Genomic DNA, 15,014 nt, shown 5'->3' on the forward strand with positions numbered 1-15,014 from the left:
GTTACTAACTATAAATTCATATGAAGGCATAATAATCAGTCCTCAGCCAAGCCCAGGATTTAAGCATAGTTAATTTGTCAACTTTTCACATCAAAAGCAAAAACTTGTGACACTTTCATTTGCACATTCTTTTCATACTCAAATCATTAAATCCACATTTCATTGCACCTGTAGCTTGTTTTAGTGTTTTCAAAGACCCCCAGGCCACCATGTGCCATATTTATAGCTCTTTGCAGTGCTAAGCCATTAGACACCTTATAAAATATTCAACTGTATCTGCCATATGGCGTCTGCTTAAAGCTGCTTAATAGATATTGCACTATAGATATGAAAATATATGTAAAGGAAAATATGTATTTGGTGCTATACAGCGTGATATTGTTTTAATGGAATTACTGAAGTTGTTAAAACAGCAAAGCTTTTTATAACCTCAAAAATACAAAAGCATAATTTATGGGTTTGGTGCTAACTTGCCAATAATCATAGTAGCAAAACCCCTGAGGATGCCATGTAGTGACAAAACATGTCATGGGAGGATTCTGAATAACTTTGATAATTCACAGTGAACTGCTGCATCCAAACAATGTATAGCGTTGGCACATATGTAATAGACTTACATGCCTTAAGTTACACTAATTTAATGAATACATTAACACTATAGTAATATAAAGAATACCAACAGTTTATTTACTTTTATTTGTGACAGAATATGGTTTTATGAAATGGAAAAAAGTTTTATTAACACTATAGAATGGTGGATAAGGTATTAGTTGACTATTAACCATTGGTTGTTTTAAAATTATATTTTTCCTAACCAAAAGGTCCATAAAAAATCTCTATTTATCATGTACATGTTAAGTCCACTAAAACCATGGGTCACAGCAGTTCACAGTGGAGCAACAAGTAACACTCCACAGGGTATGAACCCTCTGTGTCACTTACAGAGTTCTGTTTAGCCGATCCTGATGGTGGAATGGCCTCTGTTGACAGCTGGCTTTAGCAGATCAGGAACTTGGAAGTAGAGATCACCGCAGAAGGAGCCAGCTGACACCAGATGGCGCTGGTGATCACCAGGTCTGGAAACCTGGAACAGCAAGATGTAGTAGAGCTGTAAGTGTTCAGGTGTGGAAGAAATAGCAGTTCCAAACAGCAATAGAATGATCAGGCAGTCTGAATCAATCCAGGAGAGGCAAAACAGGAACAGAGGATAAAGTAGGAATGAAGACAGGAACTAGCCGAGGTCAATAGCAGGTGCCTTTGCTCAAGGTATAAACACTAGAAGATCAGGCAAAAACTGAAGGTTCAGAGGCTCCTTATATGGCAAGGGCAGGTGTGTGAATGGAGAGAGGGCTGGATCATGGGCATACACGGATCTTCAGAGCAACTGACCCAGTGCAACATCTGCTGAAAGCATCAGTAACGGAGCAGATGCAGAAGTCACAGTTCTCAGTCTGCAGCAAGAAAGCGGAGTCGTGCGTGCTGCACGTCCCCGGAGACGGATCAAGGTATATGTCGGCGAACGCCAACCGCCGGCGTTACACAACATATTGTTTTGTTATATGCGAATATGTGTATGAACACTAATAAAGTGCCCTGGTCTTTGCTAAAGATTGAATTCCTCTAACAAAATGTAGTGGACAATAGTTTGTAGAAAAGGAAGACAACCAGGTAATTATTATTATTTTTTCTGTGGTAAGAAGTTATTTTTGGTGAATGAAGGGATTTACAACTATGTTAGAAATAACATACGCAAACAAATGGAAGGAAGTTGTTTGAAAAGACCAGCTAAGGTGCCAATACAACTTAGAATAAAGTTAATGAAAAAGGGATGATTTCAACAGAATTAATTGGTCATTAGGTATATGTAAGAATTAATTAATTGGTCTTCAGGTAAATGTAACAATTATTGAAGCCAACGTGTGATTTTTTATTTTTTTTGGCTGATTGACAAAAGTTCTTTCATCCATAAAAGATTTTTCAGGAAACAATATTTGCAGAATATTGCCAGAATATTCTAAGAAGGTTCCCCAAAAATTGTTCATCCTTTATTAGTTGTCATTGATCATGTACATCCAGTTTGACCAAATGTAACTGAACAATAATTCATTCACCAGACCTGTCATGAAACAGGGGTTAGGACAGGGAGAGTGAGCCCTAAGCTGCCCTTGATAACACTCTCCCTGCCTACTTGCCAATCCGCCCTAAACTGCGGATCGACAACCACGGTGCTGGTCTCTTCCTGTGCTAAAGTGCAATGGGCGTAAAACAAAAAATAATAAACAAAGCAAAAGACAGAATATAAATACAACAGACAGGGCAAAATATAGTGTATTAACAAACAGTTCAAAAACCGGAATGCAGATAAATGGCAAATAAATGAACTAGATGAAAAAGGTATAGAATGAGTAAATAGCAGAAACCAGGAAATGCAGGGGTTGAACAGAAGAACTGAATGTTAAACACTAAACTGATCAGGAACATAGAACACTGTTCCCGCTGGACTAAGATAACTAACATAAACAGATTAAGTTCAGAGGACATAGATCAGTGAGTAAGCACAGAGGACTCTATAGACCAATGGTAAAGCACAGAGGAAACACTAGATCAGTGATCATGAACTCTATGATCAGTTCATGTACTAAAAACTTTAAAGATCAGCAATCATGAACTCTATAAAAACGGATACAAGAAAACCAAACTCCACAACGTGGAGGGACACAGGTCAGGATACTCACAGTGTGAACACAGATTAAGAAACAAGGTAGAAGCAGAGTGTACATACAATAATCCTTAAAACATACAATTGTACTTCAGACTAAAATCTACAATAAACAAGACTATTAACCATGGTTATATAAATACAAGGTGCATGATTAAGCAGACATGAACAGAATAGCACTAAAGCTAAGGTGCATAATAAAACAGAGTAGATCAATCACCAGCCACCAGAGGGCAGCAAAGCTAAGGTTTTAAAGCCACACCCAAGCTGCAAGGCTTGGAAGAATTAAAACAAGAACTGCTCAGACATAAAAACACAAAAACGGTAATTACAAGACCATTGTCCATTTATCAGTTGTTCAGCCATTAACTACTTCTATGTTATGGCCACCTTTAGGCTAGGTTGGCGCTCCAGAATCTCCAGATGGAATATCCAACGGAGAATCTGAAGGCAGCACTAGGACCATGCAGACTGCATTGCTGTCTTTAAAGATGGCACTGCATTTCTGAGTGGATCTTTCTGGAGATCCACTCAGAAATGCATTGCCATCTATGGGGACAGCAATGCAGCCTACACGGTTCCAGCGCCGCTCACAGGATCAGCGGCTGAAATTCTTCCAGAGATTCTGCAGTGTAAACCGGGCCTTTGTTTTATTTGCAAAAAGTACACAACTAAGAGCTTTACTTTTGATTTTTTTTTAAATACCCCAAAATATTTTCCAGTATGCAAGTCAACTCTCTATTTTTTTTATAAAATAGCACATCTGTGAATTCTGTGTTAGTGTGTTTTTGCTTTTTTTTTTTTTTTTTTTGAATGAAGAACATATATTTATATTAATATAGAGTAATATGCACAATTTTATTTCATAGGAACACATAAGAATGCAAGACCAGAAGAACACACAAGGGGCACTGTTATTTCACAGTATAAACAAGTCATTGTCACCTATAAATAGGTCATTTTGTGCCTCATTACAGCCGGCTGGCAGACTGAAATACCAACTGACTGCACATTTAAAAACCCAATGGAATTTCAGGAATGTTCTTGGCATGGAGCTTAGAAGTAAAAAAATGCTGCTTTCTAGTTACTATAATTAATAAATTGTTTAATGGTTGGACGACAGCATTAAATGGACTATTTGTAATCCAATGAATATTAATACATTAAATTTACATTTTCAATGTCTTTTTTTTTACAATTATTTTCTAATTCATTTTTATAATCTTAATCATAAACACCATAACAAACCAAATAACAAACACCAAAACCATCCAGTGCAAATTTTTCTCATGAGAGCCACAACTGAATTATTCATAACATGTAATATGGAAATGACTCCATAGTCTCAGTAATTATTAAAGAATGTGAAAAAGTTCTCATAAACCACACATGCTAAAAACAACACGATTCACTATTTTATAAATAAAAACAATTGCATTTAGGGTTCAGCACTGTGAACAGTTACAAAAGCCATCAACATGGCTAAGGTTTAGTTAATGTAAGAGCTTATGCACATGGCAGTATAGAGATGCCTGACGTCTTCGAGCTGCCATGGCTCCGCAGGGCTCTGGGGGTGAATCGATTGCACATAAGGTTTACAAAAGAACTTACCACATTTTTTTTCTGCTGGAATAATGCAAAATCCAACTGGAAAACTAAAAAGTGGCATTTAACAGGTACAAAAAAAGCCCCATGTACCTCTATAAGAGCCCTATTATGGCATCATAAAAATGTGAATACAAAGTGTGAATGATTCTAAATGAATTGCCCCTGTTGTCGTTTCTAAATATTGAAAATAACAATCTAGTTTTGTTAGATTAACCCTTCAAAGTGATGACAAGGTGACTTTAATGCTTCTACTGCGGTTATTGAACCCCTTAGAGTCTCCTTCATGGTGCAAAACTATTTCTTATTCTCTACATTTGAAAAGGTTATTTGCCAGTAGTACTTACACATTTGCCCCCTTTCTCTTATTTCTCTAGCCAATCACAGCACCTTGTCCTTACTGCTATGCCATGTCATAGTGCTAGTAAAAGTGCATTGGATTGAACAGGCTGGCACTGTGCTAGGGAATTATTTACAGTATGGTACTATAGATGGAATATGGGGAAGAAGAGGTTACTGATTAACTGGGTTTGAAATGAGCTGTGTGGGCAGAAATTTGAGAAACAGCAGCACAAAAGCAAGGAATGTGTTGCACTAAGCACTGAACTGCTACTGTCGTTGAGATGAGAGCCTTCATTTAGTATTCAAGACAGGCTCACAGTCCAGGCTTTTTCCTTCTCTCATGTACATAGTACTATCGAAGTAAAAATTTCCTTTAGAATCTCAATGTATAATAGAAAATATTAAAAACCTTTATTTTGTACATTCTCCTAATGCTAGAAAGAGACTTCAAGCAAGGAATAAGAAGGAAAATTATTCCCCTGGATGAAGGCGCTTATCAAAACGGATGTAGTACATAAGTTTTTATTGCAACGCGTTTCGATCCTGAATGAAGCAGATGCCTGATGAAGATCCTAGTTCAAGATAGAAACGCATTGCAATAAAAACGTAGGTACTACATGCGTTGGGATAGGCGCCTTAATCCAGGGGAATCGTTTTCCTTCTTATTCCTTGCTCGTAACTGCACCGGACTGACTGTTGTCACCCTCGGGATTCCCCCTTGGTGGCTAACCTGCTTTTCCACAAGCCACTGTAGGTTTTGTGTCCTCAGCACGACACCTGAGGGTAAGAACCCTGAGTTATTCACCTTTTTCCATATACCGTAGCGGTCTTCACTAGGAGCACACCCTGATGTGTTTTTTTCCCTATCTCTACTAGAAAAAGACTTCAAGTCATACTCAAGATTAATAATAATAATAATAATAATTAGTTTACAATACTTACTGTGGCATGCACCTACACGGCATGTTCTCACAAGACCTGGAGCAGGAAGTCCTTGGCATAGTGACCCGTTAACAATGACTACTTGCCCTTTAGATGTTATCTTCTGACAGAGTAACATCCTTCTCTGGACTCCAACACCACATCTTGAAGAGCACTAAATGCACAAGTATAATATTAATTCTAACATTCTTACCATGTTAAAATGTTAATGCATATTTGCCGGTGAGCACTATTTTACAGTTAATACATAAAAATCTACACATAAAGTAGTTTTCTAAGCACTGTACCTTGCATTATTTGTTATATTGATTCTGAAATACAGCCTATATTATAGAGCTGCATTTTTGTAATTATTTTAGGAAACACTCGGCAAGCTTGTTGTCACCTTAGCTTTAAGGACAGTCAGTTATAACTAAATCAGATTAACGTATAGTGTTTGGAAATAAATGGCACAAAATGCATATCATCCCTCAATCAGCATGGAATGCTGGGAGATTTCAGGATGTGTCTTTTTTAACAAGAAATTAAAGAGGTTGTCCACTGGAATTAATTTACTTTAATTCCCAGGCTGCCTACAAAAAAAAATACACATCGACTCACCTTACGCCACTCCCTCGTAGCTCCCGTATCGTGGCCACGGAGAGTGACACAGTGTTCCCCGAGCTGCAGAGCATAGCATCTGCAGCTAGGGAAACACAGTGTGCTCACCAATCAATGGCTGAGAAGGGACACAGCTGTGGCCAATGATTGGCGGAGCACCACTCTTACGTCACGTCAACAGCTCTGGCCGGCTCCATTGAAGCAGACTGTCAGCTGAGATGTGGCACCCTGATACTGGAGCAATGAGGGAATGATGGAAGGTGAGCTAAAGAGTTTGTTATTTTTGTAGGCAACTGGGTATGACAGTAAAATAACAATTTCCACTGGACAACCCCTTTACATTTAAAGTTGTGATATTCTAGGTTATCAGAGATCAGTCACTTTTCTTATTATACTGCACTGCATAAGGAGCAATAGCAGGTATAGAAGGGGAGATTAGATATATTAACATGACTATAGTCAGGGTATAACTTTCAGCTTTTGGACCCAAAGCCAAATCTACCTACCATGTGCCATTTATAATACAGGTATTTACTTATGTGATAGTGGGGCCTTTGGGTGCCAACCTATGCTGTTTATCATTGCATTAGAGATACGTATATAACTGACCTTTGACCACTCTCCTGTTGTTAACTGCAGGGGACAATCAACTTTCCCACAAGGTTTCTGACTCGCAGGCTTTTGCATTTGGCAGAGCTCTTCTGAAAGCTTCATAAAGCTTCCATCTGCCAACAACTGTTTGCAACTCACTTTGCGGTTTTGGACACCTCCTCCACACGTCCGTGAACACTGAGAACACAATCACAGCATTGTTCAGGCCATCAGTATCACTTCAGTCACAGGGTATTGCATGGCGCATGTCAACTGCACAACATAGAGCAAAAGGATCTTTACACACAGCAGTGTCACTTGCTCAAACACTTTTTAGGAATCATGTGGTATGCGGCCAGATTCATCAAACATGTTATCTAATAGCCTTGTGTTACCACGGCCTGGATCGTTCCTGGCTCTGGGTCAGTGCAGATTGATAACACTGTGTCAACATTCACTTTTAGTAACTTGTAACAAAATACAAAGAAATACTTATAGATCTACAGGACTTCCAGCTGCAAATGACTATAGCCTCAGATCGCAGTAATACGCTAACCATTAGGTGTTCATTTTATAGGCATATAAGATTGTAGAGGAACATCAGTGAGGTTGGAATTGTGGCTTTAACACATATTAAAAGGGATGGAGCTAATCTTTTGTAAATAGGAATGAAATGAAGCATGCCTGGTCACATATGCAAATATCTGGCTGGTCAAAAACAAGGGTTCTGTGTGCAGTACCTTAAAGGGGTTTTCCAGTGAAAGTGTATTGATAGCTTGTCCTCAGGATATACTATCAATATCCAGTTGGCGGGGTGCTGACAGCTGCTGCCGCTGCCGGTTTGCTGCTCTGCATAGGCATGGAACCCACACTACACAGAGAAGGGAGCTGGAAGCAGTTGGCTGCGTAGCCTCTGTAGTGGCTGAGCCGGATATCTACATTTCAGCTCCAATTCCCTACATAGGAAGTAGAGCTGCAGTAATGTAGCGCAGCCACCACACATAGTAAGGAGCCGATTTCTACAGTTCTGTGCTCTGTGCAGTGCGGACAATGAGGCTATGCAGAACAGCTGACTGGTGGGGGTGCCAGTTGTTGGCAACATACCACTAAGGTGTTGGTACCCTATCCTGAGAATAGACTATAAATATGTTTTCACTGAAAAACCCATTTAAACCCAAATTCTAATGGGCCTTTTCATGTGTAATAGCATAAAAATTGTATGAGGGATGTATCAAGTTTAAAGGGGTACTCCAGTGGAATATTTTTTTTTAATTGACTAGTGCCAGAAAGTTAAACAGATTTGAAAATGACTTCTATTAAAAAACATCTTAATCCTCCCAGTACTTAACAGCTGCTGTATGCTCCAGAGGAAGTTCTTTTCTTTTTGAATATATTTTCTGTCTAACCACAGTGCTCTCTGCTGACACCTCTGTCCATGTCAGGAACTGTCCAGAGCAGGAGAGGTTTGCTATGGGGATTTGCTCCTGCTCTGGACAGTTCCAGACATGGACAGAGGTGTCAGCAGAGAGTACTGTGGTCAGACAGAAAAGCATAATACAGCTGCTAAGCAATGGAAGGATTAAGATTTTTAAATAGAAGTAATTTAGAAATTTGTTTAACTTTCTGGCACCAGTTGATTTAAAAAAAATGTTTTCCAATGGAGTACCCCTTTAAAGTAACAGCCGAATACAGTTACTTGTCATTGGTTGTTATGAAATAAATTTCCCTTGACTTTAAATCACCAGTTCCCATTGCTGATTAAAATCTGTGGATTTGATTTTCAGCTGTTTATATGCTGCAGATATGGCATGCTGTGGGAATGTACCCCAAAACTATACCGGAGAGCTCCAATGTGATGTAAACTTCCATTAGTCTCTCCAGCCATAAATGAGCTTTCTGTTTTAGGCTGGAAATTAACTTCAAAACCACAAACATTTAAAAAGATCAAAAATCTTATATAAATTCAGATATTTGCATACAATGAATTTCTGTTGGCAAGTACAAGGAAATACCTGTTGCCAGTCCTCCGCATGCCAAGCCGGGGGGCAGTCAATCTGATTACACGGCTGCAGAGCTGATGGCTTTTTACCTTCACATTCTTGCTCAGAATTATTGCTAGATTCGGGCCGTCCAGAACAGTAGACATCTCTGGTTTGTATCCCAACCCCACATGTAGCTGAGCACCGGCTCCAGGATCCTGTATTCCACCTGTTTTAGTATAGTTACAATTATTATATAAATAACGTACAGAACACTGATCAAAGCGTATAATTCACTTTTGTAATATTGTTTCATTTTATTGCTGGTTTATAACACTCCCAAGAGAAAAACAATTGTCCAGGTTTAGGAGATTGTATGCTTTATCAGTCATCTGTGCATTGATGTAACTGTATATGTCATACTTAATAGAAGGATAGCTCCTAGCTCCGAAGATCTGCACTGAAATTGCACTTGTCACTGTCTTCTTGCAGAAGTGATTTTTCTTAATAGGTCCAACTTACTCATGTCTAGGCAGATCAGCTCAGAATTGAGAGATGTGCTCTCCCTTTAAGTGAAAGGCTAAAACAGTCTATGCATAAGTCAACAGGTAGCACAAAGAATCACCCTAAAAGCCTATTGTAAAATATATGTGAACACATATTAAATTTACTCAATAAGTCATGATCTGATCATGAAAGCCATTGTTAGTATTGTATCAGCAGTATACAAGTTTCTGTTAGATATAACATATTAAAGGAGTTCTCCGGTGCATTTCTTTTTAACCCTCTGTGCCCGGGCTGCCAAGCGAAACAAAAACTTTAACTCACCTTCCTACGTTCCCCCGTTGCTCTGATATCGATGTCCCATTCTCCGGTCCCCGACTTCTTCTGCTTCCTGTAAGTCGAAGAGTCACGTGAGGCTCAGAGTATCACCAGCCGCAGCAGTGTCCTCCTGCGACTGGTGATACGCTGAGCGTCACGTGACTCTTCGACTTACAGGAAGCAGAAGAAGTCAGGGACCGGAGAACGGGACATCGATATCAGAGCAAAGGGGGAACATAAGAAGGTGAGTTAAAGTTTGTTTTGTTTCGCTTGGCAGCCCTGGCACAGAGGGTTAAAGAAAAACACAGCAGAGTACTTCTTTAAATATAACCATAACCATATTAAACATAACTTAACCATATTAAACATTGTGACAGGACTTACTCCAAAGTATTAAACTCAGATATCAAAATGCCAAGGAAAAAATAACATAAATAGGCTTTTCATTCAAATATTTAGTGTTACAGTGATTTCAAAAACATTTACATGTCATACAGACATGCCAAAAGTTTTGATCGATTGGGGTCTCAGTGCTGAGACCCCACTAATCGGGAGTAAAGCAGGAAAAGGCATGCAGTAGCACACTTCGCTTTCCAGCTCTCATTGACTTCTATTCTGCAGCCCCTTAGGCTGGGTTCACACTGTGGAATTTCTGGGCAGAATTTCTGCCCGAGATCGAGCCGGCGGCGCTAGGACCAAGCAGACTGCATTGCTGCCCCCATAGACTGCATTGGATTTCTGGGTGGATCTTTTTGGGAGATCTGCTCAGAAATGCATTGCCATCTATGGGGACGGTAATGTAGTCCGCGTGGTCCTAGTGCCGCCGGCTTGATATCCGGCAGAAGTTCTGCCCAGAAATTCCACAGTGTGAACCTAGCCTTAGAGTCTATTCACACGGCAGAATTTCCGCTTGCCTCAAATTTAAAACCCATAGATTTCTATGGTATTCCTCATTCCCATGCACACTTCTGAATTTCCGCTTGTGGAATTCCGCAAGCGGAAATTCAGAAGTGTGAATGGGAGTGTGGAATCTTATAGAAGTCTATGAGCTTTAATTTGAGGCTGAATTCCGCAAGCTGAAATTCTGCCGTGTGAATAGACCCTTAGATTTATCATGGGGCCACAGGATGCAGAACTGGGAATAGGAGTGTGTTACGGGAATTGTTGATGCGTATGTTGACCTGGTAGAAGTTTTATCTGATACTTAAAGGGGAATTCCACAAAAAAATTTTTATATCAACTGTCTCCAGAAATGTAAACAGATTTGTAAATTATTTCGATTAAAAAATCTTAATCCTTCCAATAATTATCAGCTGCTGAAGTTGAGTTGTTCTTTTCTGTCTGACAACAGTGCTCTCTGCTGACATCTCTGCTTGTCTCGGGAACTGCACAGAGTTGAAGAGGTTTGCTATGGGGATTTGCTTCTACTCTGGACAGTTCCCAAGACACGTGTCATCAGAGAGCACTTAGACAGAAAAGAACAACTCAACTTCAGCAGCTCACAAACATATCTGTTTAACTTTCTGGAGCCAGTTGATATATAAAAAAAATAGTTTTTTCCTGGATTACCCCTTTAGCTTATGGATGCTCCTTGGCTTTCTATTGCAGAAATTGTTGGGTAAATTAACTACGGATTTTAATAAACCTTGATTTAACTCCCAAGACCACACATACGCCTCAAAAAATCCCAATCCCAATTTATATGTATTCGTAGAGGGAAGATGGTGAAAAACATATTAAAGTATTTCAACAAAATATGTTTCAATTTGAAATGAGCTATTGGATATCATGCTAATGTAGTATAACATGGAATGTTCCTAATTCTTATTACTGAAATAAGGCAAACAAAAGCGTGAAAAATACAAAGCAGATACAATCAGATCCATGAAATGTAGAATAAATATTAATCTGATGACAGAAGATTTAGGCCTGGCACCAATGAGTAATTCCAAAGCTCTGAGTTTACTATGGGAACATCCAATAGTTAATAGAGGTCTGACCTTTAGAGAAGTGTGAAGGACAGGCCATCAATGTTATTATCCTTAAGAACCCCATTAAAGGATTTTCTGTTCTTAGGTTAATAACAGTTAATTGCTAAACTTTCTAACACACAATGGGGCAGATTTACCGTACTTTTGGAAATGTGTCATGATTCAGATGCAATTTGCTACACAAAAACTGGCTTATAAGCTGTGCACCAGCTTATGTGTTTTAGACACTCTTGCATCTCATCCGACAAAAGGTGTTTGGTAAGAAAAAAAAAAAAAAAGGGCATGGTTTAACTTTTAAAAAAGATTTCAAATTTTTTGCGCAATCTCACTCCAGTCAATAGGTGGCATAGAAATCCATAAGGCAGAAAAGTTTATTGAAAATCCTTCACACATTGAGCAACATGATAAATTTGATGTCTCACCATCCATCCAACTGTGACGCTACCTAGTCTAAAAAAGGGGGTTACGAGGAACTGTAAAATCGACTAGATTTATTGACGTAATGCATGATTATTTTAGTGCAGAATATTAATGTAAACTGAGCAAGGCAAGAAGTGGTAAAGGTAAGATAAAAGTGTCTGACATGTCTGAAGTGCCAGAGAAATCAAATGTAAGGCTGGGTTCACACTACGTTTTCTCCCATATGGGAGCGCATATGGCAGGGGGGAGCTAAAACCTTGCGCTCCCGTATGCCTTCGTATGCACTCCCGTATGTTAATCATGTTAATGAGCCGGCCGGAGTGAAACGTTCGGTCGGCTCATTTTTGAGCTGTATGCGCTTTTTCCCCGGACCTAAAACTGTGGTCAACCACGGTTTTAGGACCGGTTGTAAAAGCACATACGGTGCAAAAATGAGCTGACCGGACCAAACGTTTCACTCCGGTCAGCTCATTGAAATGAATTACATATGGGAGCGCATACGAAGGCATACGGGAGTGCAAAGTTTCAGCTGCCCCCTGCCGTATGCGCTCCCGTATGTGAACCCAGCCTAAGAAGGTGATTTATCAAACCTTGTGCAAAGAAATAGCGGAGCAGTTGCCCATAGCAGCCAATCAGACCCCAGCTTTCATTTTTAAGAAGCCTCTTTAAAGGGGTACTCCGCTGCTCAGCATTTGGAACAAAATGTTCCGAATGCTTAGAGCCGGCGCCGGGAGCTTGTGACGTCATATTCCCACCCCTCATAATGTCATGCACTGCCCCCTCAATGCAAGTCTATGGGAGGGGGTGTGACATCATGAGGGGTGGGGATATGACATCACAAGCTCCCGGTACTGGCTCTAAGCATTCAGAACATTTTGTTCCAAACGTTGAGCAGCGGAGTACCCCTTTAAAGTACAAAAGCAATCTGATTGGTTACTATGGGCAACTACATCTCCATTCCTTTTCACAAAGTTTAGTAAATCTCCCACAGTGGCCCTCATTTACTATTCTAAACCCGACCTCTTTTGTCGGGTTTTTTTGTCGCATCTTTGTCTGCGCCATGCCGCAGACATCGTGCGCCAGTCTGCGACACGATGCGACATTTTTTCCCGACGGACCCGATGTGGATTCTCCCAAACCCGAAAAAGGGGCGTTACCCGACATTTCTGAGCTTTCCCATGTATTTATAAAGGTTTCCAACCCGAATTTGTTGTATTGTTGTGGATTTTTTCCTGACAGCTCAGAGGAGTTGGAAACCAAAACCAACAAAACCCACATGCAACAAACAGGATGCGACATAATAATAAATACCAGGGGAAAAAAGCAGTCGGGTAAGAAATCAACATAGACTTACAACCCAATTTTCTAAGTAAATGAGGGCCAGTGTATGTTATTGTGATATAGTTGGCAATTTCTTTCTAGCTTGTCCTTACATTATGCTGCCATTTCCATGACCACAGATCTAGCAGGAGGACCATGCTCATATTCAGGGACACATTTAGCGACGCATACTAGAAGGTTATGGATGCTCCTATAAGTAAATGCCTATAGTATTTGCCCCCTGTGAGACCCTCTACCCAGCCAATATTAAGGACAGTTAACTGTCTGAAATGCATCTACCAGTGTTGTGTTTTTACAAGATATTTAATAAAGTTTGAGAATTTTTTTATGAAATTGGAGCTGGAAGTATTTCTGTATTCGTAATCTAAATTTTAAACAATCATAATAATACATTTTCGCAACGCAGATGTGAACAAGCCCCTAGGCTGATGCTGATGATAATAACTATCTATGATTTCCTATATTTTCTCATAGATCATTTACTACAGTTGTAAAAAGCTTGCAGGCAGTCCTACCATACCATAAGCCTAGGAAACCTTTATGTTCTCCGGCACCTCGCCTGGGCCTCTGAAATTGCCTCAGTAAACTTTCCAATGAACCTGTGCATCTTTCTGCTAAATGAATCTCTGCATGTCTAGCTTCTGTAATTGTATTACCATCTGTTTAAGATTACCTTTTATAAAATATCTCAGCATATTTCAACCCTTGCTTTTGTACCAATGTTGCGTTGAAATAATCAAGGCCGATGTTTTACTACATTGCAAATAGCACTGAATGATCCTTTGTGGCTGTACCATATTTTCATATAACTAAAACTGAAATAAATTATTTATAGAATCTGAAATTCATAGGAAATTTAGGAAACCTATTGACTGAAATGGAACTACAGTCTAAATATGTGTCCTGTTAAATTTCCACTTTCGCTGCATAGTTTCTCCTGACGCCATTTGTTGTGATGGCATGTTATTTTATAAAGTATCAAGAGTCTCTGCAGAGACTATTTACTATACCTACTGGGTAGAATTCATAGTAACTTTGGCAAATTTTTCATGAACTGGTGCATGTTTTACATAATTGATGTTGTCTTAAGGCAAACTTACTTCTATGAAATAGTTTCATGCTTATGTAATGACCTTATCAGTTAAAGCAAGCTAGTGAAATGTATGCTCATTACTGTCACAATGTATGGAAGCTAATTTGACAAGAAAGTTCTAAACTATACAAATACAACATAATTAAACCTTGATGAATCAATTACATAGACATAACTTTCATTGCCTATTAATATCCCAGACCACATGTTGCATAGTTATAATCAATGTTTCTTTTAAGCCTTTGTAGCTAGTGAGGCAGGTAGGAACCTGGGCACATTCCCTCTAAACCTGTGGATCTCAACAGTGGAAATATATACTGCTATATAGGAAAGTTATTAATGAGAAAGACAAACTACAGTACAGTACACAGACCAAGTGGCAATGCGTACCTTGTATGCATTGCTACAGATTTTACATTGTCAGGGGGCAAGTTCAACCCCTTTTGTGCCCCCACGCAGCTGCACTTGAGTCCAGTGCACTCATCCTAGCTACTGCGCTGCCTTGACAACTTACATGGATATCCTGATACATGCATTCACCACCTACCACTCTATAGTCACACATAAAG

At 39.4% G+C, this 15,014-nt stretch overlaps 1 protein-coding gene across 4 annotated transcripts in view; it reads right to left on the reverse strand.

The window, feature by feature from the left end:
• ADAMTSL3 (ADAMTS like 3) overlaps nt 1-15,014 on the reverse strand; it is a 516,054-nt gene that overhangs the window by 102,548 nt on the left and 398,492 nt on the right. For all 4 annotated transcript variants that reach the window (XM_056572133.1, XM_056572130.1, XM_056572132.1 and 1 more), the window contains exons 18-20: nt 8,812-9,007; nt 6,818-6,997; nt 5,609-5,762 (exon numbers count right to left, since the gene is read on the reverse strand). In XM_056572133.1, the coding sequence (XP_056428108.1) occupies nt 5,609-5,762; nt 6,818-6,997; nt 8,812-9,007 (530 nt within the window). The remainder of the gene's footprint in view (nt 1-5,608; nt 5,763-6,817; nt 6,998-8,811; nt 9,008-15,014) is intronic.

This window comes from Hyla sarda, chromosome 4 (genome assembly GCF_029499605.1).
Source record: "Hyla sarda isolate aHylSar1 chromosome 4, aHylSar1.hap1, whole genome shotgun sequence".
Taxonomy (NCBI): Eukaryota; Metazoa; Chordata; class Amphibia; order Anura; family Hylidae; genus Hyla; species Hyla sarda.